This window comes from Crotalus tigris, unplaced genomic scaffold (genome assembly GCF_016545835.1).
Source record: "Crotalus tigris isolate CLP2741 ecotype Arizona unplaced genomic scaffold, ASM1654583v1 scf7180000018824.943158, whole genome shotgun sequence".
Taxonomy (NCBI): Eukaryota; Metazoa; Chordata; class Lepidosauria; order Squamata; family Viperidae; genus Crotalus; species Crotalus tigris.
The window spans coordinates 762,877-789,577 of NW_024097214.1; the positions used below are offsets into that span (position 1 = coordinate 762,877).

Consider the following 26,701-nt stretch of genomic DNA (forward strand, 5'->3'; position numbering starts at 1 on the left):
CGGTATGTAAGATGAAAGTTTAACCCTTTTAGGTCCAGCATGGCCATCCATCCCCACGAGGCCTTGGGGACGACAAAGAGGATGGAGTAAAATCCCCGACCTCTCTGACCCAGCAGCACCAGTTCTATGGCCCTTATGCTCAAGAGGTGACAAATGGTCTCTTGCATTAGTCCTTCTTTTGTGGTATTTCTTAACTGAGAACAAGATAAGAAACATCCCGGAGGGCTGGAGACAAATTCTAGGGACAGACCATGGCAGACCATGTTCAGGACCCAGGCGTTCGTGGTGGTGGCCTCCCACTGGCGAACAAAGAGGGACAATCTGCCCCCTATGGGAGGATCCACCTGAGAGTCACTTGGACCGTCGGAACAGGCGGCCGCCCCATCAAAAGGGCCGCTTGCTCTGAAATTGTTGCCTGGGTCTGGAAACCGTTCTGTCGGGTGGTCCTGCCCTGGCAGGAAAAGGATGGTTGATGGACTGGGAATAGCTAGGACTAGCTCCTGACCAAAAGGACTGTCTCCGGGCTAGGGTTGGCCAGTCTATCAGCATGTTTAATGAGATGGTTGAGCACCTTACGTTTGTCCTTGTTTTCTGTGAGGTATGGCGCTAGAGCCTCCCTGAATAGCTTACCTCCCTGATATGGGGCTGCTGACAAGCGCCATTTAGACTTCGCATCAGCATGCCAGTGCTTTAACCAGAGCATGCAACATGCTGTCACGTTAGATGCCAGGCCCTGGAAGAAAATCTGGTGGCGTGCAGGGTTGCGTCGGAAGCATATTCTGCGGCTGCCACTAGTTTGCTCAGGTCCTAATTTGTGCAGATATCCTCTGCGGGAACCCTGGCCTGTACTGTCGGAGTCAAAGGAGAGAGGACCTAGTAAAGAAGGATGCTGAAATGGGTGCCCTAATAGCCCATACTGCAGCTTGATGAGTTCTGTGGAACGTGAGTTCCCATCTGCGATCCTTTGCCTTCAGGGCCTCCAATATACCCCCTGATGTAGCAGTGGGGGACACGAGGGGACCCAGAGGCTCATCCATTGTGGGCACCTCTAGCACATCAGCTAAATCCTGGGCCACGCTGAACAGTTTTTTGTCGTTCTCACTGGGAAGGGGAAAGGTGCCCAGGGAGGCCGTTTTTGGACCACATTAAGAAAGAGGGGCGGGCAGGGCACATGGTGTTGGGTCGTTACCGGTTTGATGAAGACTGGATCCGCCTCTGATTCTGCTGTGGTTGCTGTTGCCGGTGTAGAGTGATTGGGCCCGATATGGGCCGTGGAGCTGGCCTTGTGGAGCAGGGGTAGAAAAAGAGAAGGATTAAACAGACCTCCAAATGATGGAGATTCTGGGGAAGGTTCCTCCTCATCTGACCATGGGGCATCTAGCTCTGGATCGTACTCCTGGGGGGATGAGGCCTGGTACATGAGGACTGGGACGGGGAAGAGGGCTCCTGATATGCCGCGGTAGCTGATAGGGGGATTGGGAGAAAAATAACCGACTCCGCCCTGGGCATCTGCGACCTGGCCTCGAGAGCCCTCTCTACCAGCTGAGCAATCAGCGCCTGAAGGTGGTCCTTGGGGAGAAGGGTACTGGTTCTGCTGCCCTAAGTCCAGCGGCTGTGGAAGTGAAGATGGCTTCAGGAGCCGGGGGCTGGGTTCGTGGAACCGGTAAGGATTGAGACATATCGCGATCTTGGCCAGGCAGAACAGAAGGAGAGAGAAGTTCTCCTGGTGACCAGACCCCCTGAGAGGAAGTAGAAGGACCCAAAGATAAGTCAAAAGGAGGGGTCCCGGCCTGTTCGGCCCCAACCCTGGCCTGCTTCTGAGCTTTAGAGAATTCTTTTTCCAGGGCCTAATGTTTTCTGCTGGCCTGTTTCTCTGCCGTTTTGGAGGTCTTCCCGGCAGAAATGGCCTTGGCCGAGATCCTGCCAGCGGCCTCCTGGTTGGAGGACCTGTGTCGTTTCCGGCTCGAGGAGGAAGGTAAGGTATCCTTGTTCGTAGGGACCATATTGTCTTGGTGACACAGGTGCACAAGAGGGTACCTCAGGTTTGTTTAAGAAGGCAGGAGAAAGGAAAGAGCCAAGAGCAGGCGATGTACTGGTCGCCCTGCTTCCCTGGTCACCAGACTGGTACTGTGAGTTACCAGTCGCGTTTGTGGCCATGCAGTGTTGCTTGGCCAGCGGCTTGGAGAGATGGCCACGGGGCTTATGTGCCGGACAGGCCTGTGAGATGGCAAAGTCCCTACCCGCAATGAGGTGACCAGGACTGGAGACATTGGCTCAAGATCTTGAGAGAAAAGTAGAAGAGAGAATGTCTTATTGAGGGCAAGGCCCTGAAGCCTGTATAACAGTAGAGGAATGCCTTCCAAAATGGTGGCCGTACTCTAAAGACTGCACTTCTGGACTTGAGGAGTGCGGGATCACGCCTTTTTAACTGTGGTCTGTAGAGGATTAAGGCCTTGAGGCCTGTATCGCAGCAGAGTCGAGGAAGAAAATGCCACCCAAAATGGCGGCCGTGCTCTGGAGCCTGCACTCCAATATTTAGGGAGAAGGTGCTGGATCTGTCTCAATCTCCCCTTTTGTGGTCTACCTGACCCTGTCCCCCCTTTTGAGGCCTATGACTAATTGGGCGCAGAGGGGTGGAGGAGGGAGCCCCCTCCTCCAGCTGCTTTCCTGGGTGAAAGGAGTTGAGCTGCCACGTGGTCTGCAAAATGGCGGCCGCGTGAGGAGAATGGCAGTCGGGTCTCAAATGCTTGGAAATTAACAATCCGGTTCTTGCAGGCCTTGGAGTGGTTGCCGGCAAAAATGGGGGTTCGCGACCCCCAAGAGGGCGGCCGCCGCATTTAGAGGCCAAGAGGGGCTCGTCCGAGCACCCTCCGAATGCATGCCGCTTCAAACATCCACCTCCCAGCTGATGGCGCGCATGCGTCTGGCTGTTGGACCTGCGGCCTCAGGCTCCTCCAAACGAAAAAAGAAAGTTAACAGGTTTAAGCAGAGACCAAGGACCGCAGGGGAGCTGCAGCATTGATCCCAGTGCTGCATGGGGAGAGAGGAAGGTAAGTCTTAGTGATACCAAAAGAAATGGGGCTTTGCTGCCAAGGGAGAGGGGGAGGAAAAAGGAGCTGCCTTTAAAACAGAGGAAAAGGGAAACTGTAATGTTAGAAGTCAGTCTGGAACAGCGCTGAATTCAGTGCTGCCCAGGAGACTCAGATAAAATGGAAAATCCACCAATGGTAGTCTACCTGCCTAAGAGCCAACTTGCATGTCTGTCCTGGGCAAGATCAAGTCGACACTGGGACACCCTAGCCCAGGACAGGCGTAGCAAGTTTGGCTGACTTGATCTGATTGGGCAGGAACACAATCTAAACCCATTGATGGATTCTCCATCTTCAGTGCTGGAGAACTTTAAAACATTATTTCAATAGAGACTGCCTTTTGTATAAAAGGGAAAATAGCATAAACAAAACTATTTCATATATTTTAAATTATCTTGAAATTTAAACCATAGTTAATAAATATTAAAACAATTTAATAAGTTATGGTCCTGGATCAGTTTGGAAAAAAGTATTACTGTACTTATGTTCTATAGAACAAGAGTCCCTGAAAGATATACATTTCTGGAAAGGTTTTAAATATTTTTCCTGGAGTTTTCCTATTTTTGACTTCAAATAAGATGTTCAGAAAAAAAAGGTTTCTTATATGATTTGAAGAATCATAAAACTTATGGGATGTAAATTACAATCCATGTCTATTTGTAGAAACCAAATGGCAGGTAACCATTTTGTAGACTTTGGCAACTAGGTAGATAAACCACATTTCCCTATCTCTTCACTCCTAAAGCACCATTGGTAAAGACAGTAAAACTACGGTAATGCCAGCAAAATGTGCCTTTCTAGAAAACTGTCTTAGACGTGGTAACATTTCTCTATAATGCATCAGCTTGTCGTGACCCTGTGACATCAGATGTATTTAACGACTGAACTGATTTATTTTTGGTCCATCTGCAGGGCATTTGAAACTGTTTTTCCCCATTAACAGGAACACTTGTGTCACCCTGCAGCCTTGTCCTTGCGATTTCTCTCTTCTAAAGAAAGAGGCAGCTTGAAACATTTTCCCTTGCTCCTATGGAAATCTCTGTGAGCTTATTTTATTTTATTTTTGTATGCAAGACAAAAGCATACAAGATGAAATAAGAACGTAGATGGTGTGTGGGCAACCAATTTACAGTATTTTATTAGTTTTTCATATGGAATAGGGATGAGTGGACTTGCTTTTGGTGAGGCAGTGTATTCCTTTTATGCACTACTTCATGGTTGGCATGTTTGGAGATAATTGCTGATTATCTGCAAACAGCTTTTATAAAATGAAAATAGTATTAATATGAAGATTTATGTAAAGATTGCTACAGTAATAAAGGTAAGACTTGAAGCATTCCTGGCTTAGTTTACACACAGAATTCATAAACTGACAGGATTATTTTTTGTTATGTTCCTCTCTTCTATCAAGAAGTCTAGAATAGCTATAGTATTAATATGAAGCCAGCCATTGTCCAGATTTTATTTAATAATGGCACAGTAGTTGCCTTCCTGGAACTTAGATAAGCTGCCATTTATTGCTTCCATGAACACTGAGAATGATGACAGAAAGCGACATTATTTTTCAAAGTTTGGTGCCATCATGTGGACAAACTGCAGAGTATGCTGAGAAAAGCAACTGATGCAAAACATTATCCACCCAAGTCAAACATTTTTTGTTTGTTCACACTAGATTTAATTGAATTAAAAATAATATTTCCTGAAATACAAGTTGCATTTGAGACATCTGTATCTCCATGTATCTAAGTGAATCCCTAGGGCAACCCAATATGTATTTTTGAGAAGAAATGCCAACTGATTAAAACCTAGTAAATATAGATAGAATCATCACTTCAGTGTGTTTACAAGCTAACTGGTTAAATGTGGAAGGAAGCCTGTTTGTATGAAGTATATGTCATTAATCACTGTCTTCTTCAGAGGAATAGTGAAAAATATGGCAATTTATAGGTATGTGGGAAAATACAGTTTCTAGATCTAGCTTATTTTCTTGATACTTAAGAAAAACATGTTGATGAAACCAGTGCTTTGTTATTCAAAAGACCAGGGAATCAATACCACAAGAACATTAAAGCTAATTTTATAAAAATTGGCTATAATAACAGAGTCTTGTAAGTCTGATTGAGCTTTATCTCTTCCCCTTTCTCATAGGTCAATGAATTAGGGAGGCATCTGGCTGACCACTTCTGAATATGCTCTTCCAGACTTAAAAAATGCTACATCCCCTTGGACTTTGGCAAAGATCCTGCAAACTAATGTCAAGGTTATCTTCCTTACTATCCACATTTATAAAACACATAATCCTCAGCTTACAACCACAACTGAGCCCCAAATTTCTGTTGCTAAGTGAGACAGCTGTTAATCGAATTTTGTTTCATTTTATGACCTTTCTTGCCCATATTTATTAAGAGAATTACTGCAGTTAAGTTAATAAGACTAAGTCAAAAACTGGGCAAGGTCCACCCAGAAGGAGGTGTGGCAGATTTCTGACTTAGTCTCAACTGAGCAGGAAGGCTGAGATTACCCACCGGTGGATTCTACACTCATCATGCTGGAAAATGTGATTACATGACTTTGAGATCCTGTAACCATCATAAATATGAACCAGTTACCAAGTATCCAAATTTTTATCACATCATTATGGGATTGCTGCAGCAGTCGTAAGTGTGAAAAACGGTGGAAAAGAAAAACATTTTAAAATGATCATTTCCTACTTTGTAGAACTAGTATTTGTGAATGCTATTATAAAATAATTGCCTATTCGCAAAGTGGATGCCATGACAAATATAGTGAATTATAAAAGATCAATTTATCAAAAAGCTATCAGACATTGCCAACAAATGATAGTGAGAGAGAGAGACAGAGACACAGATTATAAATCTGATTTTCAGTTATAACATATCTGGCTATTTTTAACTTTTCCCTGCTTGATCCCCAGCTCCTAAAGCAATACACTACAATTTTTAATTAAAAAAACCTTGTTCCAACCAATGGTAACATCAGCTAAATAATTCTTTCCACTGATTGGTATTTTTTTCTGGGAATTTGTTGTATTATATTTTGCCCGGTACAACTGAATGTTCTTACCTGATACTCTTTGTGCTAACTTTATAGCTGCTTCAACTGTATTTTCTTCAACAATCTCATCTAAGATCCCCAGTTTCAGTGCTTCAGTGGCTGGCACATGTTTACCTGGCAAATAGAAATATGACTTTTTCATTTAAGGTTCACTTAAATTCCATCTGCTCCTTGGGAGTTTCAAGGTGTGTTATTAGTAGACTACTTTAAGCACACTAGACCAAGGGTCTCCAAACTTGCCAACTTTAAGATGTGTGAACTTTAACTCCCAGAATTCCTCAGCTAGCCATGGAAAATTCTGGGAGTTGAAGTCCACAACTCTTAAAGTTGACAAGTTTGGAGCCTCCAGCATTAAACAAAATTGGTAAATCTTTGACTCCACAGTCATGTGTTAGAATAGCATATTAAAATAATAGAGAAAGAGAAATCCAATAACATTATAAGCACAAAGGGGTCAGCAAGGCAATACTATCTACTAAACTGTAAGGCACAAGTGGGCCAGATATTCTACAGCAGGGGTGTCAAACTGCTGGCCTGTGGGCTGGATGTGTCACCAGGAAACCGCACCTACCCCATTGCCGGCAATGGGGAAAAAGCTCCAATACATCTTGCGACGTCACATGATGTCGCGAGTTTGACATGTCTGTTCTACAGGTACCTTTTGTCCCACAGCAACCACCTAGAGAATAAGGATGCTTGTCAGCTCATTATTGGGCTGCTGTGCTGAAACATTCAAATTGATAACTACGTGATAGAATTATAACTAACAAATCAGCAGGGATCAGGTGACAGTAAAGGCAAATACAAGCCTATAAATAATTGGCTCTGGCCTAGGTTCTCAGTTGTCAATGTCATTCAAAGATTAACTAAGTAGTTTTCTGATTGTTCATACCTATTTAACACCATGCTGAATGTCAGATCACAAAACTGATGTTCTTGAGCTGAATGGCACAAACAAGCTGTCACTGATATTTTAGCAAAACACAAACTTTTAATTTATATCCTTTTTTAAATAAAAATGATAATCAATATAAGGCCAAAGCAGTACTAAAGTTTTAAAAATAACATCCAAGAAATTCACTGCTTCACCCAGGTTTTGTTGACTACATAATAAGTCCAGCAATGAGACAGAATACAATGATGTTGTAACAGAACAGTGCTAAATCTAGGAACATTCAGAAATCATGTATTTGCATGAGAAGCACAGTCTCTTCAAAATAAAGTTGAAAGCCAAACCTAGAACTCCCAAAAATATATTTTCCAGTCTTCTCTGTAGGATTGTAAGTAAAAGTGATAGTCTTAAAAGTAAGCTGAAATTCCTCTATCAACACACTCATTTTCAGGTATACATCTTAGTGAAAAGTCTATCTAAAGTGCTGCTAATTTATCAGATCTTTTTTAGCTGCTACCTAAGATTTGTTAGCTAACATTTCAGATGATGAATCTAACAAATCCAGAAAGTTTAAAGCATGTTTTACTGTAGTGATACTATCCTATATTTCTGGCAGGCATATTTGGTATTACATAAAAACTGCAACAAATGCAAATATGCCATATATTATTTGCACACAACACATGTGTATTCACAAATGAAAGAATTTACCTGTGATGATCATATCAAGTGCAGCTGGTACCCCAATCAATCGTGGAAGCCGTTGAGTCCCACCAGCTGCAGGAAGTAAACCTATTGTGACTTCTGGCAAACCAACTTGAGCCTGAAGTGAGGATGAAATATTTGTAAATATTTACATTATATAAAACATAGCATTTTCTCCTCTAACTTTTTTTTTAAAAAACTGCTCTATGTAAGCCTATATGTGGATATATATGTATAATGTAAGAAAAGATCAACTGATCTGGACAAAAGTTGTATTTCAAAATCCTTTTCTATATTTAAAATTATACATTATGGTTGGTGTATCATCATGCAAACTTTGATTCCTGGATCAGTAACACAATCTTACTTATCTAAGTGGATTTCTCTGTAAAATAATTTTATTAAATTTTACAAAGCATAAACATAAAAATAACTTAAACTAACAATCAAAAAATGATGAAGAATAAAAAGAGACTAGAGATAGAAGTGTGAAAAAGTATAAAGAAAGGAAAATCCAAATATATCCAAAGAATGACTTCTGACTTCATCCTCTAAGGATATAAAGAATGCTTACATTTGACTCTTCATTTAAGAGTATACTATAATGTCTGTTTCCCCCCCCCCAAAGAAAAGGAGAAAAATAATTTCCCATTTTTAAATTTTAATAATTATCAAATCCATGTGTCAAATTTGTTTTTTTCCATCTCCTGCAAAATTTCCACAAAAGACTTTCAACTGTAGGTGAATTCCTTCAATGATTCCAGCTTTGTCACCTTTATTAACCATTCCTTTATTGCGAGTATCGTAGGCCTTTCTAACACTCAGCATACAAAAGGCACACTATGATATTATCATATATAACAAAACACTGTGATTTTTCCACTGGCTTATCCATAAAATCTAACAAAATTTCCAGTCTAAATTGTACATTAATGATCAAAATTTGTTAAATTACATTACTCATTTTCATCCAATATTATTTAATTCTTTTACAAATATACCAAAGGTGATAAAGGATTCCTATTTAAGTCTTACAATGGGGTTCTCTCATTAAACTAGTATCAGTGGGTTTCCTCATTAAACTAAGCTATAATGTAATGAAATGTGAACCACTGTTTATGACTCATGAAATTTCAGAAATGACTGAACAATTGAAAAGCGCAAATAATTTTTCTGCAATATTGACAACACAAATCACCAATAGTAAAACTAACACAAGGCCTTTATCAGAATTCAATTATATTTCATCTCTAGTTATCAACTATAGAAAACCCCATTTCTGCCTTCTCTGGATTCTGTCATATGATGAAGGGAAGGGGGTGAAAAAAGGGGCTTTATGGCCCTCACTTCCTTCAGTACACTTCAAAGGGACTGGATGTGGATATCACCAAAAGGACTAACCATAACAATGGGGCTATTGCCTTTCATGTACTCCTCTCTGAAGTCTCCATCCAGCCGGCAGTAAGGAAAAGGGGGTGGGAGTGTAATGCCTGAGACTGTCGCTGGAAGAAGGGGGTGATTGGGTGGGGCTACTGGGGAACCCCTTAAAACCTTGAATGGCAGAGCTTGGACCCCAAGTCCTGTCTAGAATACCTGCAACCATTTTCTCTTAATAAAGGATGCCTGTTGGAAGAACTATTCCAAGAGTTCTGTCTTCTTAAGATGCAAAGTGGGGTGGGTCCTTACAGCCTTATTATTTTTCCATACCTAATGATTGAGATTATAGCCAATTTCAAGCTATACATCTAAATGTATCTCAATGTATAACTTGATTATGTATACCTAAACTGGTTTTTCTTTCTCAGGAATAAATCTATTACTTTTGTATTTAATTCATTTAATTACCTTTTTATTTAATTTATGATTTAAATCTTAAGTCTTGGGGGTCCAAGGCCATGGCCATGGCCACAAAGGTATTTAAATGGGGTCCATGGTGAAGAAAAGGTTGAGGACCATTGCTCTGTGCTACAGGTAGTCTTCAACTTACAACCATTTGTTTAACAACAGGTCAGAATTATGACAGTGCTGAAAAAAGTGACTTAAGATCTGTCCTTGAAGTTACAACTGTTGCACTTGATCAAGTGATTGTGATTTGGTTGGTTGGCAATCAGCTTACATTTACAACAGTTGCAGCATCTCTCAGTCATGTAATAGCAATTTGCAATATTCTCAGCTGGCTTCTAACAAGCAAAACCAATGGGGAAAGCCAAATTCACTAATGACTGCATGATACACTTAATGGCTGTGGTAAAAATGGTTGTAAAATGAGTTTACTGCGATGACCTGCTTAACTACTGCATTGCTTAGCAACTGAAATTTTGGTCCCCATTGTGGTCTTATAGGCTATAGTTGTATACTAAGCATAAAACAAAAATATTACTTTTATAAGTAGTAACAATAATATATTGTATAACTGCTGTTAAGAGATTCCTATAAAGGCTTCACCATGTAACTACTTATAGACTTGTTCCAGCTATATTGAGCATTTTAAATTCCTCATAGTTTTAACAGGAAAATATGGTACATACTTATATCTCCTGTTCATGAAACTGGAATTTAAGAGGTCTTATCTTTGACTGGAACAATTCCCTAAAAGAGAGTGTGCTTCACAATATTAGTGCCTCTTGTATTCTTTTTCCTACAAGAATCCTTGTTTAGTGATCACAATTGGAACTGACACCTCAGTCATTAAGCAAAGTAGGTACTGAGTGAAACAGTGATCTTACTTACTTAAAGCTTTCCTTTGTTTTACAGAGCTGTGAAGGACATAAATGCAAGAATTGATCATAAAGTACTTTTTCAGTACTGTTGTAACTGCAAATGGTAGCTAAATGAGGCAGTTGCTAAATTAGGACTACCTCTGTTGTTCTATAATAAGTACCCACTGCCTTGATTACATACTATTCATTTTATAAGTTCTTTTTTGATTCCATTAGAGTTATTAATCTTATTGAAATAGAGTCTACAGTAAACCACAATGATACCATGCACACAATGGCACAACCTTGCAAACACCGCATAAAGTAATTGCAACATGAAGTATTATTCCCCTGCCTCCAGTGTCCATAATCTTCTGTTTCTTCATATATTAGTATGCTGGGATTGATATCTTTAAATTTTTAATAGAACATTTGATAATTCACAGGTACTTGGTTGGGAAGGATACATAGATATCAGGGGGCCCTAGCTAGGGTATAGGTTGGAAATTATACTTTAAAGACATCTTGCCTTCATGTTTGCAATCCTATAATGACAGCCCAGTGCCAACTCCAGGCCTCCTCCGAAAGCTATGTCTTCAATAGCAGCCACAAATGGTTTTTCACTCTTCTCTATAAAAGCAACTACAGATTCTATACTTCGTATATCTTTTGGATTACTAACGGAAAATCCTCTGATATCAGCACCTAAAAAAATTGAACAAAATTCTGAGAATCCATGATTGCTTCAAGTAACCACCTCATTAAAGACTTGTGCAAATTAGTATAGAACCAAAATGTACTGTAGATTGACATACTTCAAATGGGGAAGGTAATCTTGATACAAGATTCTGCTTAGTTAATTTCTGTACAACTCAACTCAATTCAAATATAAAAATAAAAAACTTCATTAGTGTACAATATATGTCATTTTTTTGCAGTGTGAAAAAGTGGGATTTTGAGAAAGAATGTGGGAAGGCTGAGAATGGGAGTGAAAATTGACTTAAAAATGAGGAAATAAAGGGTGAGCTTTTTGTAGATAGCAACTCAGCCAAGGTAAGAAGAAATCTGAGAAGTATTTTGAGTAATTGAAAGAGATGTTGCCTTAAATTATTCATGATAAATGTGGCTAAGAAATTCTTCTGATAGTTTCCAAGATTCTGTATTTACCAAAGACTGACATTAGAATACCTTACTGAAATCTATGTAGTTCTTGCTTTTCGGATTTGTATAGTTAATCAACATTTTTACCCGATAAATTTATGAATGTAGCTACTAAACAAGGAAAATCCAAGATAACTATATACAGGTGAATCTCAAAAAATTAGAATATCGTGCAAAAGTTCATTTACTTCAGTAATGCAACTTAAAAGGTGAACCTAATATATAAGATAGACTCATTACATGCAAAGCAAGATAGTTCAAGCCATGATTTGTCATAATTGTGATGATTATGGCTTCCAGCAAATGAAAACCCCAAATCCACAATCTCAGAAAATTAGAATATTACATGCAATCAATAAAACAAGGATTGTACATAGAACAATATCGGACCTCTGAAAAGTATAAGCATGCATTTGTACTCAGTACTTGGTTTGGGCCCCTTTTGCAGCAATTACTGCCTTAATGCGGCGTGGCATGGAAGCTATCAGCCTGTGGCACTGCTGAGGTGTTATGGAAGACCAGGATGCTTCAACAGTGGCCTTCAGCTCTTCTGCATTGTTCGGTCTCATGTCTCTCATCATTTTCTTGGCAATGCCCCATAGATTCTCTATGGGGTTCAGGTCAGGCGAGTTTGCTGGCCAATCAAGCACAGTAATCCCACGGTCATTGAACCAGGTTTTGGTGCTTTTGGCAGTGTGTGCCTCTCCATTCTTCCTCCAGACTCTGGGTCCTTGGTTCCCAAATGAGATACAAAAGTTGCTCCCATCAGAAAAGAGGACTTTCGACCACTAAGCAACAGACCAGTTCTGTTTTTCTTTAGCCCAGGTAAGACGCTTCTGACGTTGTTTGTTGTTCAGGAGCGGCTTGACAAGAGCAATACGACATTTGAAGCCCATGTCCAGGATCCGTCTGTGTGTGGTGGCTCTTGATGCACTGACTCCAGCCTCAGTCCACTCCTTGTGAAAGTCCCCAACACTTCTGAATGGACTTTTCCTGACAATCCTCTCCAGGCTGCGGTCATCCCTGCTGCTTGTGCACCTTTTTCTTCCACACTTTTCCCTTCCACATAACTTTCTATTAATGTGCTTTGATACAGCACTTTGGGAACATCCAACTTCACTTGCAATTAACTTTTGCGGCTTTCCCTCCTTATGGAGGGTGTCAATGATGGTTTTCTGCACAACTGTCAGGTCAGCAGTCTTTCCCATGATTGTGATTCCTACTGAACCTGACTGAGAGACCATTTAAAGGCTCAGGAACCCTTTGCAGGTGTTATGGCTTAATTAGCTGATTAGAGTGGGACACTTTGAGCCTAGAATATTGAACTTTTTCACAATATTCTAATTTTCTGAGATTGTGGATTTGGGGTTTTCATGAGCTGTAAGCCATAATCATCTCAATTATGACACATCATGGCTTGAACTATCTTGCTTTGCATGTAATGAGTCTATCTCATATATTAGTTTCACCTTTTAAGTTGCATTACTGAAATAAATGAACTTTTGCATGATATTCTAATTTTTCGAGATTCACAAGATTCAAAATAATGTTTAACAAGATTTTTTTTTAAAAAAGAGAGAGTAGAGATATAAATTCTACAAGAATAAATAATGAAGAGAGGAAACATAGACTCTGATCCAGTACATCATGGTAGAGGTGGAGATATGGGGCAGTTGAATGATGAAATTATGGGTGGAATGAACCACATTTCCCAACTCTGAAGGGAAACAAACTGAAATATTTAATACTGTATATCCATAATCAACAGAGGATACTATTGTCCAGTGTAAAGGTAAAGCAGAGAAGAAAATGGAAATGTCTAAATATGTGTGTAGCGGGACTATCTTAGTGTTTGCAGGAGTTTGGCTGGGAAGGGAGAGATTGGGACAGCTGCTGCTGGTTTTGGGTGTGGCAGGGGTGGATGAAGGGAAAGGATAGAAAAAGGGAAGGAAGGAAAGGGAAGGGGTGGCTGTTGGAGTTCATCAGGTGAAGGTAAAGAGGGATTGGAGTTTTTAAGATGACCCCTTTGTGTGGAGGAGGGGGAGAGAGAAAGAGAGAGAGGGGGAGTGGAGTTTTATTGCTCTCCTTCATAAAGAGGATATCTCAAATGGAGGTGAGAGTGTGTGGAAAGGAAGTGGCTGGGGCTGTTAGCCTGGGACTTTAAACAATAAAGATAAGGGGGGAGGGTTTTGACGCTGAGACCTGACTGAGAAAAAGCAACAGAAGAAGAGAAGAGACTGATCGTAGCTACTGTTGCTGTGAAGCCTGGAGGCTACCTGGACTGTGACTACTGCTGCTTGTACAAGTTTTAGACTTTGTGGGGGGGGGCAAGCCATTACTATAGCACACTGACTGCTTTTGTTTCTACTACTGCCTGGAGCCAGGGTTTTCCTCCACCCCACTTGATCTTGAACGGTCGTTGAGGAATCATTAACTATTGCTGCTACAACAGCCTTGGCCGGTTGGATACCATCACAGCATTGACTATTGGGGCTGGGGGGGGCTGGTCATCTTTGTTCCTGGAAGCCCCTTCTTGATGACAAGAGCCCGCTACTTCCTAACTCTGCCTGAGCTCCAGTTAGAAGAGATACCTTACCAATCCCTAGAGAATACAGCGACAGAGCTTGACGAAGGGGGGCAGGGCTGGGAGGGCCTGGGCTTTGGCGGCTTCTGAGGAGGTAACGCTACATATGAATTAAAAATTCAGCTAAGTGCTATAGAATGATGAGATTCTGATCCATTGGGGGGAAAAAATCCCAAATGACCTAATCTATAAACCAAGACCTTATTAGTTGGGCTGTTTACTCTTAGCTTGGTGGGCAGTTCCTTGAATGGGAAATTATTTACTTCTGGATTGTTGGTCTCATGTTAATCTTGATGTTAATCTATGTTCATCTGGGTGTTTATTGCTGGTGGGAAGGTATTCTGATCTTTTTGTTCATCCATTGGTTATCAGAATGAACATTAAGAAGATGGAGGCTATGTTAAGGCAGCACATCTTATACTGTGAAAGTGAGCATCATACTAGTCCACATTGGAGCCAGTGGGCAAGTTGTGGTTTTGATGGGAGAATATTTCAGATGCTTCTGAGGACAGGATATTATGAAGCAAAAACAGCATGAAGGCAAAGAAAAATGTATAGCGATATAAAGTTGATTATAACAGAATTTCTACAAGTGCAATTATTGGAAATAGGAATTTTAAGGTGTAGATAGTAACGTATTTGGAAACAAAATATGATACAGAATTTCTTGGAATCTTTCAAAATCCTTCCCTTAGCAATTTTTGAAGAAACATATGACGCTAGAGTAAATATAATAGAAACATTGGCTCCTGCCCTTACATTATTTCTTTTGAAAACTTCTGCAATACTTTGTAGCATTGTGTAATTTGCAGAATTCATAGTTGCTTGGATGATTTACCTTAACCTATTTACTTGCAGACATGAGAAATTGTAAAAAATTTTTTGGCTATTTATCAGGTTAGGTGGGTATCAAATAGAATTAGTAATCCATTATGTTACTTAATTTTATTTGATTTTTGTATCATTGTTTGTATTGTCTTTGATGTGTATGAATATTGAATATTTCTCAGTGATTATAACAAAATTGAATTGAATCAAAGGTTCTTACCTGCACTGAATTTCCCATTTGCTCCACAAATCACAACAGCTTTCACAGTGGGGTCAACGTTTGCACGATTTACTTCTTGTTTTAAAGCCCGTAATGTCACAGAACTAAAATAAAACAGTCATTTACAGTATAAGAAAAAAGATACAGCTGCCTAAGTGTCAATATACTGTAAAAGAAAGAATTCTTCAAGTAATAGTTCAAATAGGTTGAGATACAAGACAAAATCTTGACAATTTACTTCAACAATAATAATCTACTTGAAAGGTCAATCAGTGTCCATAAAACAGATTCATTCAGAAGTAATGCTGTAGTTTGACAGCTCTTTAAAAATGACTTAACAGATCCAGGTTAAAACAAATCTGGACAATTAGACTTCAGCAAAGGAATAAAGCAAACAATAATTTCTTGCTGCCATTTAGTGGTTATCTAGATTTTTGAAATGTAGCTCTAATAAGTATAGTTTACATCTTTGGTTCATGAGCTCTCACTTCATGTACACTTTCAGTACAATGGCCTCTTACACTGATAGTCATAATATGATAATATATTTATTTTCAATGGTTAGAATTACATAATATTTATATATTTGTCATTTTCTATTTATTTCGCTTATCAAGGTCAAGATATACTGCAATGTATTCTTTAATATATATTGCAACATCAAAAATGATAACAATTGTTTTATTTATCACTCCCTGCCCCTGTTTCAAACCTATCCCTGCATTCTTGTACCGTCTTTCTTCTGTGTGGCTTAGACTTCTCTTTGCCTTTTGCTAAAAATTGTGTTCTTAAAATAATTCATAAATCTGATACATTGTTAATACACAAAGATTGAGAAGATTAAAATTGCCACTAGAGGTAGCTATGACACTAGCAAGAATTTATCGTATATTAAGTAAAGAATTGAATGATTTTTTTTATCATTTCCAGGATTAATGGAAATTGAAGGTAATCTCATAATCCAGATCTTTGATGCATGAAAGATATGTGTATTGTTCATTACATGTTGCAATGCCAATTTTCATCCTGTCCACAATAAGTTTGATACCAACTTCATTTAATTATTTTGTAATTTAAAACAAAACAAAATAAAAATGCCAATCACTGTAAAGATTGGGACATCAGTTACTAATTATGAAACTTTGACAAGTTTTAATATGCTACCGGTATGTATGTCATCTGACTCTAGACTAATAGGTAATTAACATAGTATGTATGATTGATGCCATATTTTGCTCAGAGTATTGTATCATACAGTATAAACATGTTCCTGCAATAATAAAAAGTGAACGCCTTAACTGAAATTGTTCACACCCTATAACAGTGGTGGCGAACCTCTGGCATGCATGTGTGCCGTTGCCCCAGCCCCGACTCCCTCCATAGCCCCCTCCTCACCAGCAGCCCGCCTGGAGGAGAGGCCGCCCAGGCACAGCCCACGTGGAGCAGCGCAGCCAGGCACATGGCAGCCAGGCAGCAGGGACAAGACTCTGCCCTCACACCCCATCATGTGCAGATGATGCTGCAGGGTGTGGGTGGACGGTGTGGCCGCCATGGTGCTGCAAGGCTGCCTGGGTGATCTATGGTGAGTGGCCCTGCGGGCGGGTGGAGCAGGGGGCGGGCTGGGGGGGCGGGCCAGTTTTTGGGCACTCAGTCTCTAAAAGATGCGCCATCACTGCCCTATAAAGTATTTAATTTACTATATTTAATTTATACTTAAATTATACTTTAATTCATTATTTAATTCATATTTAAGAATTCACAAATATTTCAATTAGTTGAATATAACATATTAAAATGTCTGGCATATAATAGGGCATCTTCATATCATAAACAAAATGCAAAATCTGGAATACATGCTACAAATGTTTTATTAAGGTTGAAAAATAAAAACAGTTCATTTAGTAATACATAGTAACTGAGCATTTCATAATGGGATTACTGCTCTGAGTCAGCTGAATAGAATCCAAAGTCCTAAAAACACCAAGGTTTATATATTAACCAGAACTCTTTCCATGATATTTTCCCCCTGCATAATCATTATTGTGCCAACATTACTGTATATTCTGAAAGTGGAATTTATATAATTTACTTCACTTTTAAATATAATTATTTTCCACATTTTACTGTATCAAGAAAAATTGAAAGTACAATAATATTCTTTTTAAAATTTATCTTTAATTTAGGCTATACCAATGGACTCACTTTATTGTTTTTGCTACTTAAGCAGTAGAATATCAACAGTTGATAAGTCCATTGGAACTGGGCAAAATAAATTTTCATTTTTGCATAACTATTGGATCACATTTTACATTTAAACCAAATAATGTACAAAATTTTCTTAAAATAAAAATATACAGTATAATATAATCAGATATGTCTCACAAGATGTTATTATATAAGAATGAACTAATAGTATTCTTTAAAAGCTTCTTTATACTTTGAATTATATGGTCTGCATTTTGGTGACAGGGTTCCACTAAATTCAGTGGGGCTTACTCTTACTTCTGAGGTTGTGCATAGAGTGCTGGATCTGTAATTTTATGCGTGGTAGCACCAAAATAACTACCTAACCATGGGAAGTGACTGAGCACTAAATAATAGCATTAATCTCTAATCCTAATAGAATTTTAAGAAACAATTTTCAGAAAAAAATGAAATAAAATAAAAGGCAATTGAATAGGTACAGGATTAAAAAAATTATAACTTCTAAGTAGGAACTGTTGGAGATTAACACTTTTTTACATATTCACAGGTAAAATCCATGGAATGATTGCTGTCCTGGTCTAGTTAGAGTTTAGTTTTGGATCATTAGCTGATTAATAATGAATAAACTTGAACTAAAGTATTTTTTTCTTGGCATCTAAACTGGCTCAGATTGGTTGTATTCTCACAGAGGGTTGAAGAATCTTAAGTAGGTGGGCCATAATATATACTGTTTTCAATGTTGATGCCCTATTTAAAGTTCAAACTCACTGTGCAAAAAATGAATTTCCATATTGCCCAACTCCGACTTAGTTAAACATCAGTTTTGCTATTGTGGAAATAGGGAGCCCATGTGATGACTGTGTAGGATGTGAAACTTCGATGCTTTCTCCCACGGTCTTATATTTCTTTGTTTCTTTGTTATATTTCTTTGTTTGTTCTAGATTCTTCAGAAAAAAACCCAGACTTGGTTTAAGAATTTACTGGCAGGTGGAATATTTGCATTCCAGTAGCTATTCCTCCTCAAATCCAGTGTGCAGCATAGTTTGAATGATTAGTACTTGGATGTTAGTCCAAAACAAACAAACAAACAACAAAAATACCTGGGCTATAGGCTAGAGAAAAAGCAAACATTTCTGCCCTGTGGCCAAGTAAATTACACTGCTGTGTTAATATAATCACCAGGAACCAAGCTTGACTGAAAGAAACTTAAGAAAAAGATAATAGCAAGCAATAAAGTTGATTCCTATGTATTTTTCATGGAATAAATCTAACTGAATCCAAATATGCAAGTGTATTAGTTATCTGAAAACATTCCTTTGCATACGTCTATCAAATACAAGCAAATTCAGTGGCATATAGCACTATTGGTTCATTCGGGGAAACACTGAAAATCCATCCAACTGGGGTGATACTTAATTAAGACCCATCAAATTAACCCAAAGGGGTGTACAAGGTTTCACTTTTTCGAGAACTTTTCATGGACACGATTATTCACTTCCGACTAAACAGGTATGGGTCTATGCTGGTAACTTTTCCAGTCTTTCCCCATAATTACCTGATTGTATTGAGCGGAGGATTACATATTCGAATCACTGACACTTCAGGAGCTCCCCGCACGTATTCAGCCATAAATTTCGATAGATCGTTGCCGAACAGAAGGACAACAAATGCTGGAAACTTATTCGGGCAATAAGCGGGAAAGGGTGGCCGAGCCTGAGAAAGCAAGACCCTGACAAGTGGGCGTTGCTGTTTTACAACCGCGCGCGCATTAAGAGGGAGGTTCCGACTGGAGCAGGAAATCCTGACAGAAGGCAGTGCATGCTTAGAGCAATCCAAATTCTGTAGAGTCGGCTTAATGCTGAAATTATTTTGATTTAAAATAGGGCGGTCAGCATGGTTTTACACCGGGGCGGCTTTCTAGCAAAGAGATCTATAGAAAGAACAGTAATGGGGGCTGAAAAATTACAAGATCACTTGTCTGTTCCATTGAAGTCAATGCAAAATACATATAAATACGAAGTGGAACGGAATAGAAATAGGATGATATATCATACGGGTTTCTCTTGTAAATGCCTTCGTATGCCTTTTATATTATTCAAAAAGATTTTCTAGGATTTTTTTTCCTGATTTCGGATAATTGTGAAGAGCTTAGAGATATAAGTGATTTAGGGCTTGTATATATCTAAACAAATGGAAATAAAATGGTAATATTGATGCCGTCTTTAATGTTTCTTTGGGTTTTTTTAAAAAAGTATTTTAAAGTCATATTAGGCCATCTCCTAAAATGCACAAGATAAATCATTCAAGAGGAAGAAATAGCTAGACATGTTATAGGATGCAGAACACACAAAACAAGTGCAGACTTTTTTTAAATCACCCGGTTGACAACTGATCAAATCGAACCAGCCACATAGGGGAACGTTAACAACCGTTGCTGAGGCCCATTCTACCTCACCTGTCTTATCAAGTAGTAGAGGGTGTCAAACTGTCGGCCCGCGGGCCGCTTTCATCATACCGAAGCCGCGCCCACCCCATTGCCAGCAATGCAGAGTCGCGCTATGTCACGACACGTCACGTGACGTGATGAGTTTGACATCCGTGGAAGCTACACTGTAAAACTTACGAGTGGAGAGATGAAGCCACACATAGGTAAAGGCTTGATATTTTTTTCAATAATATGAAAATCAGCAATGAGGAATCAAAACACCTGATTCAACACTTCCCTTTTCTAGGTTTAAGGATTTTCGTTTTCAAAGTCACGGACAGAAAACACTAACTCAGACAACGGGGTACAATACGGTAATAGCAGCAACCCTTTGACTTGGAGGACAAGAGAGCATCTTTTGCACTGGTTTGTGAGACTAGGAGGATATCTCGGGTTTATGTATGCAAATATATCACCGGGATTACAGTGAAGAGAAAGCACAGCCTGCCGGGCTTAGCATTACGTTAACAGTGATTCAATTCAAGCATTTCAGGCCTCACTCCCGAATTCCACCGCTCGCAAAGGATCACAACACTCCTGCAACCTTAGTTACGGGGTGAGGGCATAGCCGGAAGTACATTTATCAAAAGCGAAGTTATAGGAGGCAGTGCAGTAGCTGTACTCTTTTCTGTCAGGTGATGCCGGAAGTGATGCAATGTTGACGACCCGGCAGGTGGGAGGAGGACCAATGGCCGACGGTGGCCGATTTAAGACGGCAATCAGGCGGTAAGTAACGGGCGCCGCGAAATGAGCTCTTCGGGAATGTGCGTCTCTCTTGTGATGGCTGAGGCATAGCAGCTTCTGATCGTGGGGCATCAGGAGGTACTTTGGGATATTCAGAGCTGCCTGCGCTGTTTTTTTTTCCTTGGGGCTTTGCCGTGTCTTGTTGGCCAAAGGAGTGTTTCCACCTTTGACATGGATACCTGGCTACGTGGTAGGGGCAGGACCGCCGTAGTCATTGCAGCACCGGCTCTGCAGATTCTCACCATTAGGCGCGCATCATCTGTGTCCGTTATTGATCAGACAGAAACTAAAGCACGTTTGTAACATTTGTTTTTTGTTTTCATAGTTAGGAATCTTTTTTGGAAAGCAGTCTGCCCGTATTCTACTGATTGGGGGGGGGGGGTGTGAGGTAGAGGTGTGATGATATTTGAGAATAAAAATATGTTATACAACCGTACACATCCCACAATATGTTATTCTGTAGTATAGGGAATGTCTTAAAAACCCCTTTGGGAGGGGGGGAGAGTAATTCAAACTATACAGTGATAGGTTCTACTAAGTTCAGTGGGGCTAATTCCTAGGTAGTATACAGAAGGTTTTATCTGCTGAATAAAATGCATGCTAGTGATAAATTCCACTTAAACATCCTTATTCTACAAAACTTTGGGATGTGAAGGAATAATAGCGCTACTTCCTAGCAATAATAGCATTATAACAAATACTCCTCCAAGGCAAAAGTAAGATAAAATATGGCCATGTATGAGTAAGAAACTTTGTTGATTAATAGTTTTGTTGTAATAGAACATGATTTGAAGTTTGAATATAAATTGGCCCACATTAGCTGTATTCTCACAATTGTTGCAGAAGAAATGCAGACCATACTAGACATATCTTTAATGTAGTTTATACCCTATTTTATTAAGGCTTCCTGATACTATTTCATTCAAATTCATTCAAATTCAAAATACTTGTTTTGGATCCCTTCAAACTTGATGCAGTAATCAGCAACAAAGATAACAAGACCTGGGTTAAAGAAATCCAAGATTTCATCTGTGTTTGACATGAAACCTGGGGCGAAAATAAATGAATTGGAGATTACTTGCAGTATTGTGCATTTTCTCACTGCCTGTTTTTACTTCTTCTGCATATTGTTAGTGAATACCTGAAATAGATTAAAGGTATGGGGTTATGTTTGAAATTGAGTACTACTGTAAAAAAGGAAAGATAGAACTTTTTGTGCCTTCCTATTAAAAATGCTATCAAGCATTTGGTACATTCTGCGGACTCTGTATTTTGGAAGTGGTGCAAATACATTGACTACCCAAATAAGTAGTAACGAAAAATTTCAAATTCTACCTCATCTCTGGAACACTTTGTAATGCTTTTTCCAGTATGCCTTGCAAAACAGAAGTAACATTATAAAATAAGAATGTATTTTTAATGTTTTCTAATTTGTTCTGATCCTGTATTCATCTATTATACTTTTAAAGGAAAATTTTGTCTTGCAATTAATTTATACAATTTTAAATGCTAGCAAATATATTCCTTATGCCGTGGCAAAAATGTATTATTTTCTATATTTTCTGTTATAACTTTGTTCAAAAGATCTAATCAACACACAATACTAAGCTAGAAGTTCTCAGCTTACCTGACTAAGAAAATGATTTTTGTCAATATATATATATAATGGTTATACTGTTTATAGCTGAACCTGAAATTTTGATTTATTTTTAGTTTAAACCTTTTCCTAATTTGCAGCAATATGCTGCATAACCTGTTAAAACATTCAATTAAATTACAGTTTCTTGCTTCTTTTTCCAATTCCTTATGCTCTTGGCAGTAGTTCATGACTTCACTTTTACTGAGTCATAACTTCCAAACTTAAATACTGTCCCCATAAAGTATAACAAAAATAGCTATTGTAGAAAACAAACAATAATAGTGCTCTGACAAATACACTCAGGAAAAATATATCCTATGTAAAAATCCCACAAGCACATCCATTGACCCACAAATAACATAATATATGTATCTATGCTGCCACTTTGTACAAGCAGGTTTTTAAGATGGATTTACCAAAATAGGTCCTTTTAATAAAATATAGATGTAGATTCCTAGCAGAAATAGAGAAAAAGTTACCTAAGCATGTGAGGCTCCAGTAAAAATGTATGACATTGCATATCTTGTGACAAAAATATGTAAAAAGCACAAATTATGCAATTTTTATCTGTGATGCAACTGATGTGCATAGTATACAATTTGCATCATCATTATCTTAAAATATTATCAGGGACATTAGAAAAGAAGCACAGACTCAGATAATAAATCATGTTTTTTCCGACCTTACTACTCCGTGGGAATCTGTGTTTTGATGGATTAAAATATCTATAATTTTCTTTGCAATACTTTGCAAATTTTATGCATGCACACACAAATACAGATAAAATATTAATTAAAGAAACCCAGAATCACATAATGCGTAGGACAGGTAGTAAGACACTATACAGGAAATAGTATGCCTATCTTAAGCAATGGATTTGCTTCAGTCTGGTCACACAATTTGCTTTGTCAAATTTTCCATTTCCATAAGTACTGGTTGAAGTAATTTTAAGCTCAATGAGTTTGAGATTACTTGGTGAAGCTATCCAGTCTGGATGATCTTCGGGGGGGGGGGGCATTAGTTAGGCACCTTCAATGCACAGTTAGAGGAATCCTGCACCATTTGCTTAAAGTGCCAAACCTAGAAATGCTTTGAGTAATGCTTTGTGAGGGTGCATTAAATGTTTTCCACAACATTGGCCAAATGAGGCTTTTCTTAGCCATCTTTCATAGCACAAATTCTGCAGGAGAAAGCTGGGAGGCGTTCCAAGCAGCCTGAGACAAAGCAACATGGTTGTTTTATATGAAGAAGTCAAGGAACCACGGTGCTTGCTGCATCGTATTGGCATTCAGTATCAACCAGGAAGACACTATTGTATGCTATAGTTTTGATACTGAAAACATTCTGCTTCTAGAGACAAACATGCATCTTTATTTCAAATTAATTGCACTGAAAAATCCTTAATTTATGTTTAATGCCATCTTTCCAATACAATGACTTTTTAAAAAATTGGTGTGGTCAAGTTAGTTTTTGACTGGCAGTTTTCTTGTCAAGGTTTTTTGGGAGTGGTTTGCCACTGTCTCCTTTCTATGGCTGATAGAAAGTGACTGGCCCAGGCAGGACTAGAATTCACAATTTCTAGTTTCTAGCCTGGCCTCAACCACTACATCAAACTGGCGCTCTTACTAATGGCTACTAGTATATATATTTTGAATGTTTTAATATAACTTAATATTTATTTTTATGTATTTAATTATTTTTTACATTTCTGAATTGCCTATTTCCTTCCAAGAGGGACTATGGGCACTGTGCAATAAAATATCAAAATATAAAAACATATAAAAAATTAAAATGTTAGAGTTAAAATTTTAGAATTAGAAATTTTAATTTAAAAAAAAAATGTTAAGGAGGCAAGAATAATTAGACCTTGTTAAAATTATTTGACAAAGGCAAAAGATGGGCTGTCATGCACAAACTAACCCCACATTGTGCTCCATTCCATGCAAGGTCACAGAGCCATGTTTTAACCCAATTTTGGAAAGCCAGGAGAGTGGGGGCCCGCCTCACTTCTGGAAAAAGTATAGACCCTGCCTGTCAAAATTCTTTAACTGACAAGGTCTGTAACATACCTTTCCTATCTATCTGGGTGGGAAGGACCAATGTAATGAGGTGAAGCCAGTTCTGTAAGCCTGGCCCCATGCCATGTAGGGCTTTATAGGTCATAACCAACAACCTGGACCTGGAAGTAAACTGGAACCCAGTGCAGTTTGCAGAGCAGAAGTGTTATAGGTGCCCTTGTTTGAGCACCAAATATAACTCCATATTTTGTACCAGCTAAAGTTCCAGATACTTTTCAAGGATAGCATGTTGCAGTAATCCAAATAGGAAATGACTCTAGGGCATGGATGACCGAGGGGAGAGTCTCCCTATTCAGGAAGGGCGAACTGGCACATAACATGGAGTTGAGCAAAGGCCTTCGTAGCCATGGCTGCCACTTGCTTTTTGAGCAAGAGCTGTTAGTCCGAGATGACCTCCAAGTTATGCACTGGGTATGTCAGCCACTTTGTCTTACAAGGGGTCAGCTGAAGTCATTCCTCATCCAGGCCTCTGCAGCCTCCAGGCACTGCAAAAAAATATCCACTACATCCAGTGGTGGGATTCAAATATGTGAACAACCGGTTCTCTGTGTGGATGCTGCTTCCAGAAGTCCATTCTGGCCTGGGCAACAAAAAATTAGCTACTGGTTCTGCTGAACTGGTGCGAAGTGGCTGAATTCCACCACTGACTACATCACAGATTTCATCTGGGACAGATACACTGGGTATTATCAGTGTGTCTAGGTCAGTGGTTCTCAAACTTTTTACTGCCGCGACCCCAACCGGTCGTAAGTCGAGGACTACCCAACCGGTCGTAAGTCGAGGACTACCCAACTGGTCGTAAATTGAGGACTTTCCCTGCCCAGGAGCGCTGCACATGCGTGGTGCCGCCCCCTGCGCCGGCCGAGGCGTAGCTGGCAAGCAGCAGAGACAGAGCAGGCCGACCAACGGCTGGGCCACCACCTGGCCCAGCCCAAGGGAGGTAAGGCACCCGCTGGGCCCCACGCGCGCCAGCAACCCTCCCTGCACCCGCCAGCCTCCCACCTCCCACCCCTGGCCCTCTTTTACTTACATTTTTAGTAATTGCTCAGCAGGGAGGGGTGGAAACTTCCAGACAGCTAGCCTTCGCTGCAGACAACTTGCAGCACCGTTTGCAGAATGGGACTTTTGGCGAGCTCAGCAGGACAGAGACAGCCTGGACAATTCCTAATGGTTTTGAAAGCCAATAGAATTAGACTCTATTCAAGAGAGTCTATTCTATTGGCTTTCAAAAGCCAATAGAATAAAAGGGAGTAGCACAGCTAAGGAAAAGAGGGAAAAAAATGGCGGACTGTGTTGTTTGGCGACCCCCGTGAAATGGTCGTTCGACCCCAAATGGGGTCGCGACCCACAGGTTGAGAACCGCTGGTCTAGGTGATACCTCATCCCTTGGTGACATGATCTCATCTAGAGGTTTTATGTAGATGTTAAAAAGGAGTGGAGAAAACATCAAGCCCTGTGATAGCCCACAAAGCAGGGGTGGTAAATTGGACATCTCACTTCCTATTAATACTGATTGGGATTGGCCTGAGAGAAAGGAGGTGACCAAGCACAAAACTCTGCCGCCCCCCAATTTCCTAAGGATACCATGGTCAATGGTATCGAAAGCCACTGAGAGATCAAGAAGAACAAGATATATGTACCACCACCGTCCCACTCTTATCAGAGATCATCCAGTACCATTTTGGTCTCATATCTGGACCTGAAACGTGACTGAAAAGGGATCCAAAGAATCCATTTCCTCCAGGATCCTCTGGAGTTGCAGTGCCACCATCTTCTCAACCACCTTTCCCAAAAAGGAGAGGTGGGAAATTGGACAAAAATTGTCCAGAATGGTAGGTTTCAGCGATGGCTTCTTGAATAGGAAGAAAACAAGTGCCTCATTAAAAGGAGTTGGGAACACCTCCAAAATAATAAATTCCCCGTTGCTTGGACCCACCACATGATACCTCCCAAGCAGCCTTAATCAGGCAGGAGGAGCATGTATCTAATGCATAGGTGGTAGCATTTGCATTCCACTGACCCTTGTCCACAAAATTAAACTGTTCCCAGATAAATAGATAGTTCTGTTCTCTGGGCACTTGGTATCCAACTGGAACAAATCCGAGTGATTTTATGCCTGGAGAATTCCTCTGCATGGGAATTCAGATGGACATCTGCCCCCCCTTTCTAGGGTGAGGGTGACCCTAAATGGGACCAATGGGGGGCATTCTGCGGGTGCAATTAGAGAAAAATATTGATGCTAGGTTACTCTTACTGCCACAAGGTAGACCTTAATAACAACTTTAACTCATGTTTGG

General features: G+C 39.7%; 2 protein-coding genes across 10 annotated transcripts in view; one reads left to right on the forward strand and one right to left on the reverse strand.

Moving 5' to 3' along the window:
- Positions 1–19,214, reverse strand: part of EHHADH (enoyl-CoA hydratase and 3-hydroxyacyl CoA dehydrogenase) — a 30,506-nt gene extending 11,292 nt beyond the window's left edge. The window contains exons 1-5 of one of the 2 annotated variants that reach the window (XM_039356350.1): positions 19,014–19,214; positions 15,254–15,357; positions 10,990–11,165; positions 7,768–7,879; positions 6,174–6,278 (exon numbers count right to left, since the gene is read on the reverse strand). In XM_039356350.1, coding sequence (XP_039212284.1) covers positions 6,174–6,278; positions 7,768–7,879; positions 10,990–11,165; positions 15,254–15,357; positions 19,014–19,087 — 571 coding nt within the window. In that variant the 5' untranslated portion in view covers positions 19,088–19,214. The remainder of the gene's footprint in view (positions 1–6,173; positions 6,279–7,767; positions 7,880–10,989; positions 11,166–15,253; positions 15,358–19,013) is intronic. The other variant, XM_039356351.1, reaches the window with a different exon arrangement.
- A 976-nt stretch (positions 19,215–20,190) lies between these two features.
- The window catches only part of MAP3K13 (mitogen-activated protein kinase kinase kinase 13), a 35,611-nt gene continuing 29,100 nt past the window's right edge, over positions 20,191–26,701 (forward strand). For 3 of the 8 annotated variants that reach the window (XR_005558288.1, XR_005558289.1, XM_039356358.1), the window contains exon 1: positions 20,198–20,669. The gene's annotated coding sequence lies outside the window, so the exon portion shown is untranslated. Of the gene's footprint in view, positions 20,670–26,701 lie in introns of all 8 variants that reach the window. The other 5 variants (XM_039356357.1, XM_039356359.1, XM_039356354.1 and 2 more) reach the window with 5 other exon arrangements.